The sequence below is a fragment of the Idiotropiscis lumnitzeri genome, chromosome 1, assembly GCF_059441095.1.
Source record: "Idiotropiscis lumnitzeri isolate Australia: NSW breed Sydney's pygmy pipehorse chromosome 1, RoL_Ilum_1.0, whole genome shotgun sequence".
NCBI classification, from domain to species: domain Eukaryota; kingdom Metazoa; phylum Chordata; class Actinopteri; order Syngnathiformes; family Syngnathidae; genus Idiotropiscis; species Idiotropiscis lumnitzeri.
In genome coordinates this window covers 22368395-22391473 of record NC_142391.1, presented here as the reverse complement: position 1 = coordinate 22391473, position 23079 = coordinate 22368395, and the positions used below count along the sequence as shown (strand labels likewise).

Below are 23079 nucleotides of genomic sequence, written 5' to 3'. Positions count from 1 at the left end.
ACATGCGGCAAAAATGAAATGGAATATATGAATGCTAAAAAAATACATTCTAACACTTTAATTACTTACATTTCACAGTCGATAACGCTTGCTAAGTAAATAAACACCCAATATTATATCCATCCACTCTACAGTTAGGTAGATACCCGTGGGTACTATCCAAAGAAATGCCGTAATCTGGTGCTTTCTACAGTTACGCAAATAGACGAGCATAGCCTCTTTAGTAAAGAGGCTATACGATGAAATACAGTGTAGCCTGGTACTTATTAATTTCGTGTGGTCACCACTCACCCCGTAAATTTGCGGCACTAAAAAGAAATACAGTACAGTTTAGTACTCTGTAGTTGAGTGTGATCACTATTCGAGGAAATGCCATAAGATAGAACTTTGTGTAGTTGTGTAAATAAACACTCACTGATTTATTTAAATGTATTTTTTTAATGGAATATACCTGCTTATTAAATCATTTTCCGTGTTAAAAGATTTTATTGCAATTATAGCAGGAGTCCGCCGAATATGCATGCATATAGCGTAATTCCCTTTATAATTCAGTAAATAAAAGGTCATGCTTGTGATAGGAGAAAATGCAAACTGTCCGGAACTCTCTGTCGTAAATAAACACCCTCTCCACCATACAAAGAAACACAGTAGCCAGGTTAACTGCTGCGCGTTCACTGCCCCTTCGGATTTTCTAATGACTTCCACATTGTACGCGCTCTTGCTACGTGTGAAGCGTTCACGAGCGTCGTCACGGCGGACCGCTAGTCACGAAAGCAGTGATTCGCCTCCGCCTTCCCCAGCATCCATTAAAGCATCCAGGGTCGTGGTGGCATCGGCGCATCCAGCCGGAGTGACTCCTCGTCAGCGGGGAAGATGACAACGACGGCGATGATAATGATGGAGGTTTGGTGTGGCGAACCGAAGCTGGAGGACATCTTCTCCCCACCGCCGCCGTTGTGGTGTTGTTTTCGGATGACAGCGGGAGGAGACAAATAAACACCATCGCTCACTCTTTAGTCGGCTAACGCTAAGCTATCATTTTAGCTCCACGACTGGATGTTTTTTTTTTAACTCTCGGCGCTTTTTCTCCCCCCGCCATGTGGACCCATGCTGGCGACGATGAGGACATTTAAACACCGTAGCTGTCGATTAGCATCACGGCTAAGCTAGTTAGCTCGTTTACCCCCCCATTCGTTATTTTTTTCTTTCTCTCGTTGAGGATGCTAACCGACTGAAGCTACTGACTGACTGGCCGACGAAGGTGCACCTCAACACGCTCATGAAGGTCATGACAGCGAGAGAATGATCATGCTGGAAAAACAGGTAAGCTGTGAAAAGATGGGACATTTTGTCCCCAAAAGCACACCTGGACACGGAGCTCATTTGCATGCAGCTAATTAGCATCACTTGTGAACGCTGAGTGTTTTTCCCCACTACGTTATCTTTGCCGAATCAGAATTTTGATTAATTTCATGCAGAGATTCTGCAAATTGTCGTAAAAGTAGAGCTGGGTGTGTTGTTTTTTTTTCACACAACACCCAGTAATCCCTGACTACAGAAAATTTTAATGTCAATTAAAAACCCCTTTCACACAGAGATGCTGCAAAATAGCCGCACTAAGCAAAAATTGATCCGCCTTTGTCTTTCACACAGTACCCAGCGAGTACCCATTTTCACATAGACAACCAAAAAAATAGTTTTAACAGTAGATCTGGAATTTTTTTAGTCTTTGTTTTTGCATGCAGAAACCAGAGCTTATTTACTACAGGGTATAGTGTTTCCAGTAGTAACATCTTTCTTACAGAGATACTGAAAAAGGCTGCATCTGACTGGAGGTCCAATATTTCTACTCTTTGCATTCATACAGAAACTAGCGATTAATTACCCCAACACATTTATCCATCCATTATCTGTTGCGCTTCTCCTCAGAAGGGTCCCGGGGGTGCTGAAGCCTATTACAGCTGTCTTCGGGTAGTAATCGGGGTACACCCTGAACTGGTTGACAGCCAGTCGCAGGACACACAAAGACAACCATTCGTGTTCACACTCACACCTAGGAACAATTTAGAGTGTTCAATCAACCTACTATGCATGTTTTGGGAGTACCCGGAGAAAACCCACGGAGAGAACATGCAAACTCCACACAGGAAGGCCAGAGCCGGAATCGAATCCCACAACCTCTACACTGTGTGCTCATTGTGCTAACCTGTCGGCCACTGTGCCACTCACCCCAACACATGGTGGTACCATTTAAAAAGACAACTTTTGGAAATCCTGTGAATTGTATTCCCTTTCATGAAGATTTCCCACAAAATTAGTGCATCAGAGAAGTAAGGCAGCTTTTATTAGTATGTCCCTTTTACGCTGAAGGCAGGCAGGATGTAATCACAACTGTGCTCACTTTCACACAGCAACACTGCATTCCATCAATCAGATAATTAGATGAGCCAGCTTTTGGTGTGATGTGTAAAATAGTTTAAATGTGACCTTTGCTCCCAGCACAATAGGGAGGAGAAAAAGTAGTGTATGATGTTCATCTTCAAACCTCAAGCCCAGCCTTCCAATATTACAACTTTCATCCCCTCCTCTATTAGTAGCTCAGAAATCTGAAAATGTGCTGGCCAACACCCAATTCTGTGTTGGTACTGTTCACACAGAGTCGTGATTGATGCAAAAGTCATCAAAATAGCGACTTTGATGGCCACCGTGAAAGGGGGATTTTTCATGGTTGCATCGCACATTGACTGGTCACTTGTTGCTGGGCAGAATTTAGCTCAATTGGAACTGCTGATGGCGGCTGCGGTAAAGAGAATTGCAGAAAGTCATGACAAAATGTGTTCCAGTTCACAATAGATACTCACAACCTGTGATGAAAGTATTGTTGTTAATTGAAAACATCCGTTTTTACAGTAACGACAATTTTAATGTGTTACTTCTCTTAGTGGAGTAATTCTGGCTACAGTTAACTTTACAAAGTCACATTATGAATAAATATAAACTACCAATACTGTTCAATATAAATATTTTTTATGTAGACTCTTAAATTTTGTTACAGTTCCCTAGAATTGTCACATTTTGTAATTTTTTTGGGCATTTTTCTTGTTACAATGACAAAAATAAGTAGAAAATTTTATATATATATATATTATTATTATTATTATTTTTTTTTTTTCAATAATTTAATTGTAATGCTCAGGATGTTAATATGTGAATAAAACAAAAAAACAAGAAGCAGGTCAACCACAACAATAACAACAAAAATCCCTGAATTAAAAGGAAGTCACATGTTGCTAGGTAGACTTCACTTGCGCTAAACTGGGCTTTTGTGATTGGTGTAAAAGTTGCATTAATATTTGCAATGTCAGTGAGTCTGCTGGAAGTGGTTACAGCGGCTGGTCGTTGCCATGGCAACAGCATTCATGTGCGGGACATTCTCCCCAACGCGGCTAGCGTCATTAGCACATGAATGGTAGCTCAATGGCCACTTTGTTCCCACGCGCTGGCGTCAAACATGGCCGCCCACCGCCGGCGTCCAGTGCCAATAAAAGTAAAGGGCGGGCGAGGTGGCGACCAATCACACTGATCAGACCAGTTGGAAAAGTGCTTTATAAAAAAAAAAAAAACACACACACACACCGGGGCACATGTTGCCATGGGGACCGGAATTTTCTGAAGGATACTTAAAACCCTACTTTGAAACTTCAACTCAGACTTCAAACCCTAACCGAGGTTTAAAACCCAAATTTGAAACCCTGATTTAAAATCCCGACTGTGGCTTGAACCCCCAATTTAATATCCTGACTTGAAACCTTAATCCTGGCTTCAAACCCTACTTTGAAAGCCTGAGGCTGGTGTGAAACCCGAATTTGAAACCCTAACAACAAATCCTTACCCTGATTTAAAACATAAAGCCATGAAGCCATACTTGGAAACATTAACACTTACTCACAAACTCTAAAGCAGCCTTAATAACCTAATTTCATTTCTTAAAAACATTCAAAACACCTACACACCAATCAGTGTGTTAAAGCCCTAACCCTGACTTGAAACCTTATCCAAGGTTTGAAAATAACATTTGAAATCCAAGCCCCTTAAAAAACGGGCTTTGAAACCTTAAACCCTACATTGAAACCCTCACTTAAAACCCTAACCTTGGCTTGAAACCATACTTTGAAACCGTAATTGTGCGACGTGCTGCATAGAGTGAAGCAGCAGGAGGTGTGAGACAGAGCATAAATCAGTTTGATTGTTTGGCCATACAAAGGGCAGCTTTCACTCTCACTTCCTGCACTGCAGCAACGTGGGGAAAATGCCAAATTACAACAGCATGGTTGCCTCAAAACAAAAACACCCAAAAATTGGCTTCCTAACTTTTTCTTACAATTGCACAACACTCCAGAATGTTCAAGGCCCTAATGATTTTGATCTGATCGAAGCAGAGATTACAGTGCGTCAGTTACCTGCAGGCGACTTTGTGTAAACAGGAAGCAGACTACGACGCGACGCAGCCACGTTTGATTGACTGGCGGTGAGGCGCCATGGCAACAGAGGAGACACTTTTAATGAGAGAGCGCAACATTCCGGCAGGTGGCCGTGAGAGAGACTGAGAGAAAAGAGATCAAGGGAGTGATAGTGAGCAAGAGAGAGAGAGCAATATGAAGGCATAGAGAAGGAGAGAGAGTGAGAGCAGTGGAGAGAAGGATGCAGTAAGGAGGAAAGGAAAGGAGGGTGAGAGTGAAATAGAGAGTTAGGGTGTGAGTGGGAAGGAACAAAAATGGAGAGAGGGAGGAACAAGAGTGAATGAGACTGATGGATGTAATAGAGTCAAGTGGGAGAGAGAAGAAAGGATAGACCGAGGGGGCGAGTAAAGAGAGGTGGGAATAGAGAGGGAGTGACGAAGGAAAAGAGTGAGGGAGGAAGGTATTGAAGGTGTGAGAGAAGGGAGTAAGGAAAGAACGGAGGAGAGATGGCGGAAGGAAGGAAAAATTAGGGGAACTTCAAAAGAGGGAAGAGAAGAATGGATTAAAGGAATGACAGAGAGAGCACGGGAGAGAGAGAAGAAGAAGAAGAGAGGGGAAGATAGAGAGCGAAATTGACGGAGACAGACAAATAGAGAAGGAGAAGCAAGAGGCATTGATAAAGGAGGGAAGAAAAGGAGTGATGAAAGCAAGGGAGGACAGGGTTGGGGGGTGAAAGAGGGGAGAAGGAAGGAGAGAGAGTGAGATGGAGGAGAGGACAAGATTGAGAAGGAGGATTGCCAGGAGGAAAGATGGATGGACATATAAGGAAGGCATAAAGGTGGGAGAGGGAAAGAAAAAGGAGAGGGAGAGAGGACAGTATTGAGGGAATGAGGAAGAGAGAAAGAGATGAGGAGGCAAACAGAGAGAGGGGGTGGGGGAGTGACAAAGCGAGGAAATGAAAGAGGGAAGGAATGAATGAGTAGGAGGTAGGGATTGAGGGAGTGAAGAAGGAACAAGGAGTTGGAGAGATGGATGGAGCCAGGAGGAAAGAAAAGAGGGAGCGAGAGTGCATTCAAGAGAGGGAGACTTGAGAAAGAAAAAGCCAACTGGAGAGAAGGAGGACAGAAATGGGAAGGAGGGAGAAAAAGGAAATGGAAGGAAGGAAGATGGAGAAAGAGGGGGGAGTGGCAGAGCTGCAGCGCCCCGCCCCTCCCCAGACCCTCCACAATCCATCAGTGTGGACATGAAAACAGCCCGTGCTGCTGCATGACGGCAACATGTGGTCGAGCGGCACCCGAAGAGCATCCTGGGACTAGTGGACCAGGACTAGCAGAGCGAGCGCGCCCAGGGTGCGGTTGATGCACCAACAACATGGAGGAGAGCTTTAACGTGCCGCGAGCGTTGGCGCAGCAGCCCGCCACCATGATGGGCACGTTACACCTGCCCATATATCTTGTGGACCACCTGGTGAGGGCGCCACTGCCACTATGTTTATATGCGTGTGTTGCCGGAGCTTCCAATTCGTTCAATGAGGCTTTCAGATAACTAAGTACATTTGATTTCTAGCACTTTTCCTTGAGGTGTTCAAGACATGGATTGAGGTTTTGAATCAGGGTTTTTTAAACTGGTGTTATGGTTTCAAACTAGGATTAGGGTTGGTGTCAAATGAGATGAGATGTCAAAACAGGGTTTGGGCTTCAATTTAGGGTTTGAATTCACAGTTAGGATTTCAAATTGGTTTCTCAAAACAAGATTTTGCAATCTTCAAATTCGGATTACAAATAATCTTTCAAGACGGAGTTAGGCTTTCAAAGTTTAGGTTAGGATTTTATTGCTGGGTTGAAAATCGATAATTGGATTTCAAATCAGGTCTTCAACCTTGGTTTAGTGTTTGAAAGTTCTGAAAAAGTTTCAAATTAGGGTTTTAAATCAGGTTTCATGCCTGAGTTGAGGTTTTGAATATTTTCAGACATAGTTAGGGTTTTAAAGTAAGGCCTCAATAAGCATTCAAGTCAGGGTTGTGTACGTGTAGGTGTGTGTGTTTGTGTGTGTGTGCATGATTTGTACGTGTCTGGTCGCGCCTTTGCCACTCTTGTGCGAGCATGTTGTCAAACGTGAAGACGCGTTGTAGCGTTCGTTGTCCACGCTGCAGAGTTTTTGTTTATTTCCATTTCTTCCGGCGCTATTGTTGTCATGTAATTTAAGACTTACTGAATTGTCTTTTACGCCAAACTTGTTTGGTGGAATTTTGTGAAGTGTTTATTGAGCGAGTGGGTTAGTGGCCAACTGTCATGTTTTGCGATGGTCAGGTCCAAGTCGGATTTCGAAGCAGTGGGCGGTCCTAATTCATATATTTGTCGTTGTAAGTTTTAGGTGACAAAAAAAAAGAAAAGAAGGTAGCTTACTGTATTCAGGATATCGTCTTAAAATTAATTGGCCGATTAATCGGTTATTGGAATCGGCATAGCTGTCTGTCAAAATGTCAAACCCAAACCTCAGAATTCTGAGTCTGGTTGGAAAGGCCACTTCAACCTGAGTACAACAATTGTGAAACTCGGACAATGGGTTCCGGAGAAATTTATTTATCTATTTTTTAAAATATTTTTGGGGTTGAAATATTAGGTGAACTCAAAAGGGTTGCAATGGCAAATACGTTGGAACGTATTTGCTAGTCCAAAATGTTTACTCCACATTGGCAGTGCCACGCTTCTGTACATTGTTGCCGTATATGTTAGTCATTAACATTTTAAAGCTTCTCCAACTTAAATTAATATTTTAGGCCCAAAAAAATAGTGGTTGTGTTTTGTACCGTGAACCAGTTGCTCGTACAGGCCAAAAGTCAGGCGTCAGCCGCTTTTCAAACGCAGACACTTGCCCTAAAAACTTCATTTAACTTGTGCAAATGTAAGAATATTGATGAGAAAAGCAGCTGAATAGGTCATGCACTTCAGCACTCAATTATTATTATTATTTTTTTTTTTTTGCGTGTTTAAGGAGGATTTTAGAGGCATATTTCTTCTTCCATATTTTTTCCAAAAATTCCAGCGACTTCACAGTCACGTTTCTATTTCTCGTGCTTGTGTAATTTCTCTTGTGCAAGGTGGTGGTTATCCTGAATCAGCTGCAAAGAGCCATTGCATTAGGATAATTGTGTGACGCCTCTTCCTTGCACACTCACATTTGCCAAGTGTGAGTGCGCCCTTAGGTGTGTGTGCGTGGGCGTGCACGTGTGTGTGCGTGTGTGTGCGTGTGTGTGTGTGTAATCAATCTTCCAGTTCTTTTGGGACCTCCCCACACCTTTTTGTTCACGCCTCGCTTTCGTTTCTCGTCCTGTGTGTCGTCTTGGTCGTTAGCTAACGGGCTTCATCCGGGCCGGGCTTCTTTCAAGTCTCCACAAGTTAATTTTTTCCCAGTGTTGTTCCTGCGCTTGTTGACACAGCTGCAAAAGCAAACATGCGGCGAGAGCCAGGGCGTCCGCCAGGGGTTTTGCCCCACTTTTAAGGGGGCGCAGCAGCAGCAGCAGGTGTCTTGCGGACCTCCTTCGGGGTTTTGGAGATGGGGAGCTGGAGCCACTGGACTTGTGGACTGCTGGTCCGATCGGAAGGCTGCTGGGAGGCGGGAGACTTTGACGGGACTCGAACACAGGTTGGGCTCGCTTTGGTAAAACGCGGGGAGACGTCCACATGCTTGATCATAACAAAGGACAAAAAAGGCAAGGGGGATGCGGGTCCCCCACTTTTCACACTGTTAGCTGTCAAATTTGTGTACAAACAAGTCAGTGGTCACGTATAACAACATCATGAACAAAATTGTGTTGTTCTCCTACTGGATGTCCTATTGATCGGTTTTAGTTTGTCTTTCGCAACCTGGTTTAGCGCACACATGTTGTGGTTCAACCTGACTGTATCATTTGGACACTTTCTGTCCTCTTTTTCATGGCTCGTTTTAGTCCGTTGGTCACAGTATTACACCGTCAACATTATATGGACTGTATCTGCGAATAATTGATGACCATGATAAATACATTGGGGAAAAATATTCATCTTGTTTTAACCCCAACGATACTAGAATGAGTGGGGATATGCCACCAATAATAATATCATGAAAAAAAGTGGTTGCAACCCCCCCAAAATAAATGCAAACTAAATATTTTAAAAGATTTAGCGAATAGGTGAACCGTCTGTTTCGGGTGCCCACTGCAGTTTATTTTTGTATTTATTTATTTTTTTCGAAGTGTCTTGAGATCAAGTCTAATTCATTCCGTGACCACGCAAGCGACTCAAAATATTCACATCTCAAATCTCACATTGGGATGACACAAAATATGAAGAATTCAACAGGTTTTGCAGATTCTCTAAATTCAGTTTCCTAAATGGCCATTGTTCGATTCCCTCTGCTGTGTGCTCCATGGCCACTTTGGGGCAGTATCGTATAGCTATAAGGTACATGGAGACGGTTACAGCCGTGGTAATTGTCATTCATTCAAGATCATGTGCCGATGAGTATTATTTTCTGTCTGCATGTGTTGTTTCCACTAGTTGTTTTCAAATATCTGTTGCCTCAATGCCCGTATCGCAAATACTTTCTTGCAAGTCAAAATAAGAAATTGACGAACACGGCTCCTGTCTAGAAAAACTAAGACAGAGCACAGTGGGTTTTTTTTTGTTTGTTTTAATTAAGCCAATTATAACAAGAATAACATCCTATGTTGTGGGGATGAGGCATTTTCCCCCATGGATTAAATTATATTTTTTCCCCAAAATAAAAACATCTTTATCTTTTGAAAAGAGACATTTTTTTGCTTGAAAATGAAATGAACTATATTAATTTCATAACAATCCAACCTTTTCTCCATCTAGAACAGGCAACTAATTATACAAAATTAGTAGGTCATTAATTTTAGTGAAATGGACATCCAGAACATGGACCTAAGCGCCACCTTCTTATGTGACAGTTGGTTCCATTTACCGTTCCACGGTTGTCGCCACAATTTTTTTTAACTCCCCCCACCGAGTTGGAGAACATATTTTCTTTATCCCTGGCTGTTTCCCAGATGTTTCCCCGACTTTTCTTCTACTCTCCAACACATCTGATCTTCCACATTCTGGGAAGAAAAGAAATGTTATGTAATACTGGACACCCACTAAAAATAAACAGAACACGTTGGCCACTTGGGGCCAGTGGCACACAACATTATTAAAGAAATGCTGTCTTTACTTTCTCATGCGAGTGCGCGCTTGCATGCGTGTGCGTGTACGTGTGCCTGCGTGCGTGTGTCTATATGTGTGTGGTGCCATAGTGAACCCCAGCAACCAAAACACATCTATTGTTTCCCTAGACACCAAGTAGCGATGTTAACTTCAGGGACACTCGGGAAATTTGTGGATTATATCATTTGCTAGTGCCTGTCAAAAATAGGCACTTTTTGAACATTTAAATGTTTTTGTTTGTTTGTTTTCACTTCAATCTTCTTCTTTAGTTCCCATAACAGTATCTGAAATTGCTGATATTTTTATTTTACCTCGAAAGTAACCATTCATGAAGGCGGTATAGAAATGTTAAAAATTATAGAAATTATTGTAAATCCGTTCAGTTTAAAGTACGTAGTAAAAACATTTTTAATACGAGAATATTATTTTTTTGGAGACTCTATTCCATCATGTTCAACTAAATGAGGTTATGTTTTTAAATGTTTACAGATATAAATGCCTAAAATAGCTTTCTTGTCTTTGGCCATTGGGGGGGGGACTGGTGCAAACGTGTAACTATTTAATATAAGCAACAATCAATTTGACAGTAGAATCCGTATTTTGTTGCCAGGCAACTTTAGCGCAAATAGCTTTAGTTTGAATACTTCCGACGACCTCGAAGGCATCGCGCATTTGTGGGCGTGGCTTAGTAAAGTCCCCGTCTGAGTCACGATTCCCATAAACTCATCATCATCATCACCAAAAACACCTCCGTTGTCGTGGTCGTCTATCGAAGAAAACATCCGCCTGTTGGTCGCTTCGAAGCGGACGCAGCGAGCGAACACCGCCGCCGAAATGTCGCTTCCTCCGCGGTGACTGTAGCTCTCTCTCCCGGCCTCCGTTGGTCTCCCATGGTACGCTTCGGAGGCGATGTCGAGCTAGGCTCGGCCGAGATGTTCGATTCGTCGCGGCGGGCGCGTGACGTGTGGGACGGGGTCAAGTTGGAAGTGTCCGACAGCCGCGGCCCGGTGGTGCTGCACAGCTTCACGCACCTGGACCCGGACCTGCCTCTGCCGGAGGTGAGGCCCAGCGCTGGGGGGCTGGGGGGTGCTGAAGGGGCGGGAGGGGGCTTCATACCGATCCGTAGACCCCTCAGAGGACACTTAATTAGGAACACTTTCTAACGATGTCGGAGTAGATACTGTCACGCAAAACAGCTTAAAGGGTGCAAACGTTAAAATTTCAATGTTAAATAATATGAATAACATTATTAAAATGTATTAATATTATTCACATGCGTCTTTAAGTGCTCTGAAAATTACAAAGCTTGCAACACTAATTTTACAAATACATTTAAAAAATGAGCAGTAATTAAACTCATTCACAGCCATTGACGGGTATAGAAGCCAAAAAGTACATTAATTTTACCTGGGCTGGCAGTGAATATGTTATAATTACAAACATTGAAATATTTGTATTTATACACCTTTTTCGGCATGCAATGTAAAAGCAGATGCATTATTATTTTATTATGGTATAGTTACTAAGCAAGGCAGCTTTATTTATGGAGCACATTCCGTAAACAAGGTATGTCAGCCAATGTACTTCACACATTTAAAAGCATTTACAAACAAGAGTTAAAAACATTTCAAAGCACAGTAATGCAATAGAAATTAGCTACAGTACATAAAGTAAAAATAAAGTCATTTTTATTCATAAACACTTTTTTGGGCAAAGCGTAAAAATTGAAACACAAGGCAAAAGAACGCCGGCGGCTCATTTGCTCTCTCATGAAGAGCTTTTTGGGACGTTTTTTTTTTTTTTCTGGTTTAGATTGTAGTTACTTGGAGATTAAGCTTCTGTCCTGAATGGAATTAGTTGCTCAATTTCATTTCATAAATTAAATCATTTGTTTTTGCTGATTTTTTTGGGTTGCAATATCCCACATACAAAATATCTTTCATTCAGTTGCTTCACATTCGGTTGACTGCTACCCACATTAACAATAAAGGCAAATTATTAGTTATTAATATGTGGCTGATAATGCATATAAACATTTAACACAAACATTTGAGTGTCGATGTCTCGCTATATGAATCTTTAAAAAAAAGATATTCAAATTGATGAACAATACCGTCTGCGCAAAGTGGAAATGTTTGAATTTAAACAAAAAAAGTATATTTGTAATTTTTGGGGAAATTCTTGTTTTATTTTTACTTTTCATTAGCATTTTTTATGGGAGAAAGTCAATGTTGTACAGGACATTTTTTAAATTGTGGATGTTTATACTTGTCAACTGGAATCGAACCGTTTACTGCCCGATTTTGAATATATTTTATCAGGTACCCTTTTCAACGTACGCTTTTCTAGCTCATCTGAAATACTTTTTTTTTTTTTTCTTCATTTTTTGCCAGCAGGAGATTCAAACTTTTGAAAATGTATCTTTGACTGAGCTGTTGTCTGACTTTCTTTGCCTGTGTGAAAGGGGCTTTTGCTATTGATTGTAAATAGATAATAAATATCAACTTCACGCAGTTTCCATAAAAATTGGTCCATCAGACCAGGAAAATTTAGATGTGACCTTTGTCCCTTCCCTGCACGTGCTGTTTAAAAAAAAAAAAAAAAAAAATGGTGTGTTTGCCGTTTAAGAGCTCGACGCAGGAGATCGGCGAGGAAGTGGAGGACGACGCCATCTTCACCATCACGCTGCGTAAGGTGCAGCTGCACCACTCGTCCAGCAAGGGGCAACGCTGGCTTGGCGTGGAGACGGACGCCGCCCTCAGCCTGTACGAGACGTGCAAGGTGCGAACCATCAAGGCGGGTACCCTGGAGAGGCTGGTGGAGTACATGGTCACGGCCTTCAAGGGCAAAGACTCCACCTACGTCACCATCTTCCTCTGCACTTACCGATCCTTTGCCACCGCCAAGCAGGTGCTCGACCTTCTGCTCAACAGGTATTGCCCGATCCCTTAACACCACCTCATTTCCCCACATTTGAAATCTTACCTTTGGCTTCAATCCCTTTTGCTAAAAAGACCTAATCTTTGTGTAAAACGCTACCCCACAATTGAAACCTCACAGAATATTTCTTAGCAGTTGATGTTTTTGTCTTAAAATATGCGCGTCTATTCCTGTTCAGGTACGCCAGGCTTCAGAATGTTCCAGCGGCGACGGCGCATCGCGTCTGCCAAGATGACTGCACTGAGCTCAGAAAGTGAGGCGGCGCACGTCGTTGACCCTTGTTTTTTTGTTGTTGTTTGTTGTTTTAGAAATATCAGGACACCGACAGTTTTCATTAGTCTTGCTAGCGTTAAATGTCAAGCTAAGTATGGAAATATGTCACATGTGTTCCAAACTCCCACAGAGACCACAGAAACATTGACAAATAGTTGAAATGGTACGCATGAAACATGTCAGCATTGCAGTTCTTGCTAGCATTTAGCTAGCGGTTACTCTTTTGTTTTTAAACTCAACAAGGCCCATTTTAGCTTGACATATATTAAATCCACTGTAAACTCTCAGGGAGGCCCCAAGAAATTGTCCAAGAGTGTTTAAGTTGAATATGAAAGAGACGCTAACATTTTAGCATGGGTACCCCTGCTTGCATTTAGCCTTTTGGTCTTACTTGTGAATTCTCAAAATTAATTTTGAACCGTCTAATCTGTCGAACGGTTGAAAGAGAAACTAACATTTTCGCCTTTTAGCATAGCATAGCTACGCTTTTTAGTGTTTTTCTTTGGGATGATCTTTCTTGTATACAGGCAGTTCTCGGGTTACGAACGAGTTCAGTTTCCTACGTTGGTGACGTAACTCGAATTTCTGCGTTGATCGGAATTTTAGCTTTACGACCCCCTAAATCTCTCTCCAAAGTCACCCACAAGCGCAGAAAAATTCAAGTTGAATATGAAGCCACTAGTGTTATTCAAAACAACTTTGCAGGTTCCCGATAAGCAAACAGTCAATTTCCTTCCTCAGCAGTCAGCGTCCCCGCCTGCGTGGAGCGCATCATGACGTTTCGGTTGGATATATGCGACCTGGCAATTTAGACTACGGTCGCGTTGCAAAAAAATCTGATCTAGGACCTCATATAAAAGCGACGCAGGTCAGATTAAAAAAAAAAAAGCGGAATTAAGCAGTTGAGACCTTCATAAAAAAAAAAAAAAAAAGGATACAGCTGGCATACGGGCATAAAATCTGATCTGTGTTGCATTTGCCCGCAGAACTGAAATGGCAGACGAGACTCGGGCGTCATTAAGTCGAAATGTCGTAGGTCGAGTTCCACGTAACTTGAGGACCGCCTGCAAATTGATTTGAGACCATGTTGTCACCTAGCGTAAAAATAGCATGCACGATGCTAACGTATGAACATGTGGCGCTACGTTGTGTAGCACGGTGTCGTCCATCTTGGGTGCGTGGCTGGACCAGTACTCTGAGGACTTCTGGACTCCTCCTGGCTACGACTGCCTCCACCAGCTTATGTCGTACCTCCGCCTTCACTTCCCCGGTTCTGACCTGGAGCGTCGTGCCCGGAACCTGCTGGCACATTTCCACAGACGGCAGCAATGCGAACCCGAAACCGACGGTAAGAAAGCGGGATTGCCAGAGGTGAGCTAGGGGGAATTCAGTCAGCGCGCGTCTTATGACATATTGTTGTGTTCTCATTCAGTTGAAGTTTGAAGACTCGTAATTGAAAAGCTAAGAAAGTTAGACTTGGTTTGAAACCGTGACTCTTGAAATCCCCACGTGACGTCTTCATCTTGTTAGGCGAGCACTTGGGCTGCCCGTTCGCCACGCAGGAAGAGAGCGGCTTTGAGGACGAGCTGCCCACCTTCAGCTTCCTGTCCTTTGACCCCATCATGGTGGCCGAGCAGTTCACGCTCATGGACGCGGTGAGCATAACGACGTCGTGAATAACAATCATGCGTGAAATGGAAGAACTGGAAGCATCACAATAACTGAAAAAAGAACAATAACCTACAGCGTAAGAATAACTGAAAGCAAAACAGTAGCTAAGAATGCTTTCTCAAAACGTTTTGGGGATCAGGGAGAATTGTTTTTTCCAGGATCAAAAACCTAACGTCAATTGAATATACCTCCCGCATGTAAACCTCAGTACCATAGGACAAACGTTTGTCGTAAAATCCATATTAAAAAAAAAAAAAAACATTTTGTGGAATATATATATATATAATATCTATGAGAATAAAGCCGTATTTTTCCAATCTCAGGTCGTAATATTTTACGATTAAAGTGTTTGAATTTGTGTGCAGGACCTGTTCAAGAAGGTGGTCCCGTACCACTGCCTGGGGGGCATCTGGTCCCAGCGCGACAAGAAAGGCAAAGAGCACCTGGCGCCCACCATCCGCGCGACGGTGGCTCAGTTCAACTCGGTCACCAACTGCGTGATCAGCACCAGCCTCAGCAACGCCGCGCTCAAGCACAACCAGAGGGCCCGACTTCTGGAGAGGTGGATCGACGTGGCCCGGGTCAGTACGCAAAAACACAATCCCAGGCCGAGCCTTGCTTAAAACCGCTCCCACAGGCTTGAAACCGTAACCCTAAAACAAACTTGAAGCCCTGACCCATGTTTGCAAACCCAGACTTCAAGCCCTTAATTGAAAAACTTTAAAGCCCCATTCCTCATTTGAGACCCTAACTAGGCCATAATCCCTAACCCCGGCTCCAAGTTTGAAGTGTTTTGTTTGTTTTTGTTGCCTTCAGGAGTGTCGTATCTTGAAGAACTTCTCTTCCTTGCGAGCCATCCTCTCTGCCCTGCAGTGCAATGCCGTCCACCGCCTGAAGAGGACCTGGGAGGAAGTCTCTCGGTCCGTCCTCAAAATGTGTCACCCTTCGGTCCGAGTACACGCTTTCAACCGCTTTTTGTATCCGCAGGGAGAGTTTCCGCACCTTCCGCGAGCTTTCCGAGATCTTCTCAGATGACAACAACTACTCGCTCAGCCGCGAGCTGCTGGTGAAGGTGAGACGGGCGCCGGCTTGGCCGCCGGCCCAGGCTTGAACACGCTTGCTGTATGTAGTTTGTGTGTGATGGGAAACCCCTGTGACGTCAACGTGACATGTTGGAGGACCCGTCTGACGAGCGTAGATAAGGGCCACCCTGGGGCGTCGGCCAGCCCTATCAGCCGCCGCTGGCCTCCTGATGCATTGAGGCTTACGTGCCTGTTGCATGACTATGAGCTAACACGGTGGCACATTTTCTTTCAGATCTAGAATGAGCACTAACACTTGTGTGTGGCTGGCTCACTTCAAATCAAAACAGGTTCTTCTAAACTGCATGGATGATAAATCTAAACCATGTTACTATAACATTTTCACCTATGTTATGCATATACAAAAACATGACATTTTGATGTCATGGGGTCTTTAACATTCAACTGCATGTTTTTGTTCGTCTTGCATCACATTTTACTCAAATGTAGCCTTTAACAAGGCATTGCAGTTATGTTTTGTCTCAATCTGAACACTAGAGGGCACTACGTAAAAGGATGACATAGAATAGAATGAAAAGCAAAGATGAAGAAAGACATAATCAACTGCGGTCTGTCGACTATGCGGAATGATACATTTTTGTGTTGTTGTTGTGGCCCCTCAGGAGGGAACGTCCAAGTTTGCTACTTTGGAGATGAATCCCAAACGAGCTCAGAGGAGACACCAACAGCAGAGAGACCTGGTCAGTACTGCACAGCACCATCTAGTGGCAAGTTGGCAAGACTACAAACGAGCGCTTCCAGTCACTAAAATTGTGTTGGGTTTATGTGTGTGTGGTGTGTTCAGGGAGTGATGCAGGGCACCATTCCTTACCTGGGTACCTTCCTGACCGACCTGGTCATGATGGACACGGCCATGAAGGACTACACCGAGGTCAGTTTTTCCAGCATGGCATCTGTAAAGCGGATGTTTTACGCAGTTATTTTCTGTGGAATAGTGCAAAATATGATGTCATCAAATGCATTCTCATGAGCACAACAAACACTGCAGACATGGCAGTCTAAAAAAAATGTCATTTCTTTGATAATCATTTGTGAAAGATTTTTGCTTTGGTCTTCCAGGGTGGTCTGATCAACTTTGAGAAGAGGCGAAAGGTACGTCCAGTTCTTGTTAACTTATCTTAGCTTCGTTTAGTTTAGCATGATGTGTTTATGCTTTTTTTCTCTTAACATGGTTATGTTATATTGGTGTGTATTTTACGTTTACGTGGTATTTTTTTTTTTTTTTTTTTACACGGTTTTGACGTAAAAAACAGTTCTGTTTTTTTTTTTTTAACATGGATTTGCATGTTTGTATTGTTGTGGTTTATTTCTTTTTGCATTTTTCACCTGGTGGCATGTTTATGTGATTATGTGATGTAACTTTTCTGAAGTGTTTTTTTTTTTTTTTTTTTTCACCCCACGTTTTTAGGAGTTTGAGGTGATCGCGCAGATCAAACTTTTGCAGCTTGCGTCCAACAACTACAGCTTCACGCAGGACGCGCACTTCCGCGAGTGGTTCGCCTCCACCGAGAAGCTGAGCGAGGCCGAGAGGTAATCGGTCGCCGTTGGTGGTCTTTGCGTTCAAGCAGCCGGCCGGCCGGAGCGTCGTTGACTCTCTCCCTTCTCTTCTTGTGCCGCAGCTACCAGCTTTCGTGCGACATTGAGCCGCTCTCTGAGTCGGCCAGCAACACGCTGCGAGCCAAGAAGAACGGAGGCATCATGAAACGATGGAGCGAGTGAGTTAGCGCTGTTAGCTTAGCATCGGATTGTTTACGCATACGGGGAGGTTGATAAAGACGTGGTTGTTTGTCAACTCTTTGGGGTTTTGTAATTAGGGTCAGGATTTCCAACAAGGCCAAGGGTTGAAAGCCAAAGTTCTAATCTCTTTCTGGTGAATCGTGAGTCCTGATGTTGCGCTTCTTGTGCGTGCAGTCGTCAGTTGGCCGAGGGTTCCTCGGGCTGCTCGGCGGCCGGAACCGTCTGCGCCGTGGGTTCCCACTCCAAGTCTTTTGACCACGCCCACTTCCGACCGTACCAAGGCAGCGGCGGCGACAGTGGCGACGCCCTCAGCGTCACCTCCGTCAGCTCCAGCGGCTCCGACCTGGAGGACGTCAACGCCAGCTTCCTCTCGGACTCGCCCGAGGGACACGAGAGGAAGGTGAGCGCGGGCGAGCCTTGAAATCTTTTGCAGCACTAAATGGCACCCTTGACATTTCCCCCCCCCAATTAGACTCCTTCTGATAATAGTTTGTGTTTGGATTTAGACGTCCACGCCTTCGGCGAAACTTTCTGTTTCAGCGCTGGGAAGAGAAGCTTCGGCTGCAGACACAACCTCAACGGTACTGCTCACTTTCCCCTCAATCTGATATCATTTGTCACATTTCATAAAAGAATTCCATTTAACATGCGGCATGCATCACATTGAGCTCTTTCTTCCTGTTTGTAATGTCAACGATGCGCGCTGCAGTTCTGGGAGTGCACGTCGCTGTCGTCTCTGGACACGTCGGGCACGGGCTCCAGCTCGGGCTCGGCGTCGGGCTCCAGCACGGCGTCGTCGTCGTCCGTGTCGTCGTCCGCGGCGCTCTCGCTGTCGGCGTCGCGCTCGCACAAGCGCTCGGTGTCGGCCGTGTCCAACTACTCCACGCTGTCGCTGCCGCTCTACAACCAACAGGTGGACGACTGCTGCATCATACGCGTCAGCCTCGATGTGGAGAACGGAAACATGTACAAGAGCATCCTGGTAAATGGACAACCTGAACAACCTAGAAAATATTTACATCCTTTTAATGATTTGTATTTATCTCTTTTTGACGACCATGTGTTTGATGTTTTTCCTTTGGCACAGGTGACCAGTCAGGACAAGACGCCGGCCGTCATCCGCAAGGCGATGATCAAACACAATCTGGAAAGGGAGAAAACTGAAGACTATGAGCTGGTGCAGAAGATCTCAGAAGACAAAGGTACTGCTCTATATGGTCGACCATCATCACAAATACCTTGACAACTGCCTTGCACTCTTATTAATAATGAGTGAACAAAAACTAACAACATGGCAAAAACTGAAATTGAAAAAACATTTTCAAGAACAGAATAAAATTAATTAAAAAAAAACTAACTGAAACTACGTCTAAAGTTTACAAGTACCAAACTAACTAATTAGAGCAAAAATGTCTGCCCTTTTCGTTTTTGTCACCGATTAGCAGACATGAGTTTTCAGGGTTCATTACATATATATTTATTTCGGTATTGCTGTGCAGAAGAAGGAAGTTCAAACATTGGCGAGAGAATTGTAGTTTACTTTATTCAACAAAACGTGTGCCCTTTTCTTTTGCTTTTTTTTTTTATCTTGCACTCGTCAAATACCTCATCCATGCTATCTTAAAAAAACTCAAATGAATACTAAAACATAAAACTAGGTTTTTTTTTAATTAAAACTAATAGCTAGCAAACCTGCTCTAAAATTAACTTAATTTAAAAGAAACTAAATAAAAGCCCAAACAAAATTGAAACCAACTGTAATGACAAATGCTAATAATGCTATTATAACTACCTTGACATCTGTCCTAATTATCATCTCAACGACCTTACAATTTGACAAGAACAACCTTTCCAACTCTCCAAACAACTTTGTGACAGACAACACAGCTTCTGTCTCTTGCGACAATTTTCTGACTTTATCCCGTCTATTTCTGTTCAGAGCTTCGCATCCCAGACAACGCCAACGTCTTCTACGCCATGAACTCCAGCGCCAACTACGACTTTGTGCTGAAGAAGCGCGGGCCGGCACGGCCGGTGCGCGCCAAGACCGTGGCCAGCTCCACGCTGCCCCGCATGAAGCAGAAAGGACTGAAGATCGCTAAAGGCATTTTCTGAAGGTGGGAGAGGGAGGAGCGACAGAGCGCCACCGGGAGTGCCCCAGCACTTAGTTTGGCCTCTGGAAGCCCGGGACCTGAGTTTGTGGGCCAGGTCACCTCCTTGTTTACATCAGGCAGCCAGGAAAACGGCCACACTTTGGATTTTTTTTTATTTTTATTTTTTACAGCATCCTGGCCCTGTGTTGACATAACGGACGTTGTCTCGTGGCTAGGATGCAGTCGCATTTTGGATTATTATTTTTTTTTCTTAAGCATTCTGACCCAGAGTGGTGACACATGGTTAAAATGACGTTGTCCCGTGGGTCGGAGCTGGATGTTCCGAACAGTCATTGTGTTGACAACAGAAGTTGTCACGTGAGCAGGATCCGGATGTACCTGATGGATTTTTTTATTTACAGCATCCTGGCGATGTTTTGGATGCCCGTCGTGTTGGCACTTGGTCAGACAGACGTTGTCCCGTCCGTGGGCAGGATCCAGATGTTCCAAGTGCCCGCAGCTTTGACAGATGGTCAAACCGACATCCCATAGGTTGCATCCGGATTTTCCAGATGCCCACAGTTTTGACGGACGGCCAAACAGACCATGAGTTAAATGACGCTTGACGGCAACATGTGTATATATAACAGTTGTGCTGTGTGTTTTTTTTTTTTTTTTTTTTGCTTGGAAGGTCGCGGTTCTGCTGATCTTCGATGCCTGATATTCGAGCGGTCGGTACCCGCCATTGTGATTGGAAACTTTGAACAATTCAATGATGTTTTTTGAATTGTTGACCACTAGCAGGCCTCGGCAAGTGTTGTTGCGATAATTGTGTGTGTTTTTTTTTAAACTAATGACTTTGCACTTATGAAGAGAAGAAAGGCTCAGTGCTTGGCATAAATGACGACAAGGCAGGTGTTCATAATATTCAAATAATTTCCCACATTTTGAAGATGATCTCTCTCCAAATGAGTTTTAGGACCTTTGTGAAAAGCAAACATAGTACGTCATAATCATTCCGTATCACGTACATAATAATTTTAAAAAATACTGTGGAAATCAAGTTGTAAACCAGGCGAGGACATATTTCCTGGTACATGAATGATCTATGCACCTCTTATTGACCACTTTTAGATTCATTACTTTGAGTTTTCCCACTCGAAATTTCAACTTTAATCTTGTTAGACTGAATTTTTCTTGGGGAATAAAATTATGGTTGTAAAATCAGATTTTTCTTTACTCCCCCAAAATCTGACTTGATTCTTAAAAATATGGCACTTGAAAATCTTAAGAACGTTACTTTTTTTTCCCCCTTAACATTTCAACCGTAATCTTGTTTTCTCTTGAAAAAAAATCTTTTAAGATTAGAGACTTTTTGTTCAGAAAATTACAAATTCTTTCTTGTACAATTACTACACCGTCCAAATAAACTTGAATTTAGGCTTTAATTAGATAACAACTTCATTCCCAAAAATGCAAGCCTGTTGTTTTTTTCTTTTTTTCTCTCCCTAAAATAAAGCACCTGACTTGTTTTCTTAATTGCAACTTTCTTTTCATAACATTACAAATTGAATCAAATTTGGGGGAATTTTTGGGTTGATGGTTGAAAAATATTTTTTTCCCCCTAAATGGAATTTTAGCCATATGAAATTGTATTTTACACTATATTCCCTCTCCAAAAACTTGATTATTAAGATAAAACTTTGTTCTACAGTTTTTTCTAGAAAGAATTTGGCTCTTTTTACCTGTTGACGTGTAGTCATTTCTGCTGAGCGCTGAATGTTGAAGTTTACTTTTTGAAATGATGAAATGTAAGTCTTGGCGGGGGGGGGGATGCTTCAGCACTTGAGGAAGCGATGCGGTTGAGTCATTCGAACTCCTCACAAAGAACCACTTTGAAATTTGATTTGTGACTGATGCTGGCTGCAAAGCATGATGGGAAGTGTTGGAAAAGCGCCGGCGAGAAAATGGTTATTTTGTCTGTCGTCACTGCCACAAAACGAAACGTTTGCCTGTTGCCACTGCCGCCATATTTTGTCTTTATTTTCTTTGCCCATTTACTGCGACCCGCTTGAAGTCGAAATGGTGATGGGATCACTGTGAGCTTCATGTCGAGCACTGTGAACAACAACAACAAAAAGTGTCCTGGTGGATGTGGCGAGCGGGGACAAGTTGCCAATCAAGTGATCTGCCTTTTGCGCTGGGAACAAACCTTTTTGATTTTTTTTTTTTTTTTTTTTAAATGTTCTTATTTTTTAACAAAGTTGTGATTTTACAAACTTGTGTAACTTCTCTGTCCTGAATGAAAAGCTGAAAACGTTTTACACACCTGCAGAATCGAGAATCTTGGCGCCCTAAGACACGATGCGGAAATGACATCATGACAAGACACGCCACATGTCGTTTGATGAGTCACTTCACGGGACAACACGACATGACAGTTTACACGTGTCTTTAAGTGTCTTAACCACTTAACTTGTTACTTGACTTAATGTGTCAAAACACGTAAGATGACACTTGAGGACGCTTGACATGAAACTTGATATGTCCCAAGACTTATCACGTCATTTAACATCGGTTGACCACACTGGACACTCCGACCATCTCATGATGTTGACAGGACTCTTCACATGTCATGTCACTTAACGTGTCTCTTGATATGTTACGCCATCTCATGACATGACGTGTGATCTCATTTTACTTGACATGACACAACGCTTGAAATGTTTTCCCGCAATACATGACAGATCGCTTGACATGTTGCACCACAGACATACTTAACATCTTAACATATGCTCATGACAAGACATCGGAATGACTTGACATATTAGCGTCACTTGACATGACATTTCATATCAAGTGTCACTTTTTTTTTTTTACTTTTGCGAAAAGCGATTGAACGAACTTGCTGTGTTTTTTCCGGATTTTAAAAAAAATATTTTTATTACATTTTTTTTCACGCATGGACAAACAGCTCCCAGTTAGTTTAACACAAGCAGCAGGATGAAGTACATTTTTCTTTTTTTCCGCACTACAGGAATGCCATGCTTTTCCCATTGAGGCATCCTTCAATTCCAAAATTACAACTACAGGTCTTTATGCGCGCGTGTTTGACATGAAAAGGCAAATTGTGTATTTCTCTGTGTTGGCGCGTTGACCTAATTTACCAGTGGTGCTTTGAGCGTGTGTGTGCGATTGTGTTGTACTGATGTTTGTTGCCTTCCGCTGTGTTCGGATGCCCCCCCACCCCAATTTGAACTAAAAGACTGAGAAACTTTTCTAAGTCACTTCCTTTATTACTTTTCCCTTCCCAACGACACTCACAAAACAATGTAGAATGCAAAATATGTCCCCACTGTTTATTTATTGATTTGTATATACCGTTTTTTTTTCGCATTGTACATTCCCTCCTCTCTTGGTTATAGATTAATATATTAATGTACATATGAATAAACATACCGTTTATAAAAGATCTTAGTGTGTACTGTATATTTGTCTTTATGCTTTGGATGCTCTAGAGTTTGAACACAACCCTATTAACAAATGTATTGCAATTTGAAAAAGCAATGCAGTGTAATTTTGATATTTAAAG

The 23079-nt window shown here is 42.9% G+C and overlaps 1 protein-coding gene across 4 annotated transcripts; it reads left to right on the top strand.

Moving 5' to 3' along the window:
- Nucleotides 1–656: 656 nt before the first annotated feature.
- LOC148343775 (ral guanine nucleotide dissociation stimulator-like) lies at nt 657–22959 on the top strand. Of its 4 annotated transcripts, none has more exons than XM_088288212.1 (18): nt 657–1323; nt 12299–12603; nt 12789–12863; nt 14038–14231; nt 14414–14538; nt 14920–15135; nt 15371–15474; nt 15542–15626; nt 16260–16337; nt 16442–16528; nt 16717–16749; nt 17066–17187; nt 17277–17372; nt 17569–17794; nt 17901–17975; nt 18104–18376; nt 18482–18596; nt 19334–22959. In XM_088288212.1, the coding sequence occupies exons 1-18, from the start codon at nt 1303–1305 to the stop codon at nt 19507–19509; spliced, it is 2406 nt and encodes an 801-aa protein (XP_088144338.1). In that variant the 5' UTR covers nt 657–1302; the 3' UTR covers nt 19510–22959. The 4 variants fall into 4 exon arrangements, with proteins under 4 accessions (XP_088144338.1, XP_088144320.1, XP_088144329.1 ...); XM_088288194.1 differs by lacking the exon at nt 657–1323 and adding an exon at nt 5443–5927; XM_088288203.1 differs by lacking the exon at nt 657–1323 and adding an exon at nt 7829–8105.
- The last annotated feature ends 120 nt before the right edge of the window (nt 22960–23079 follow it).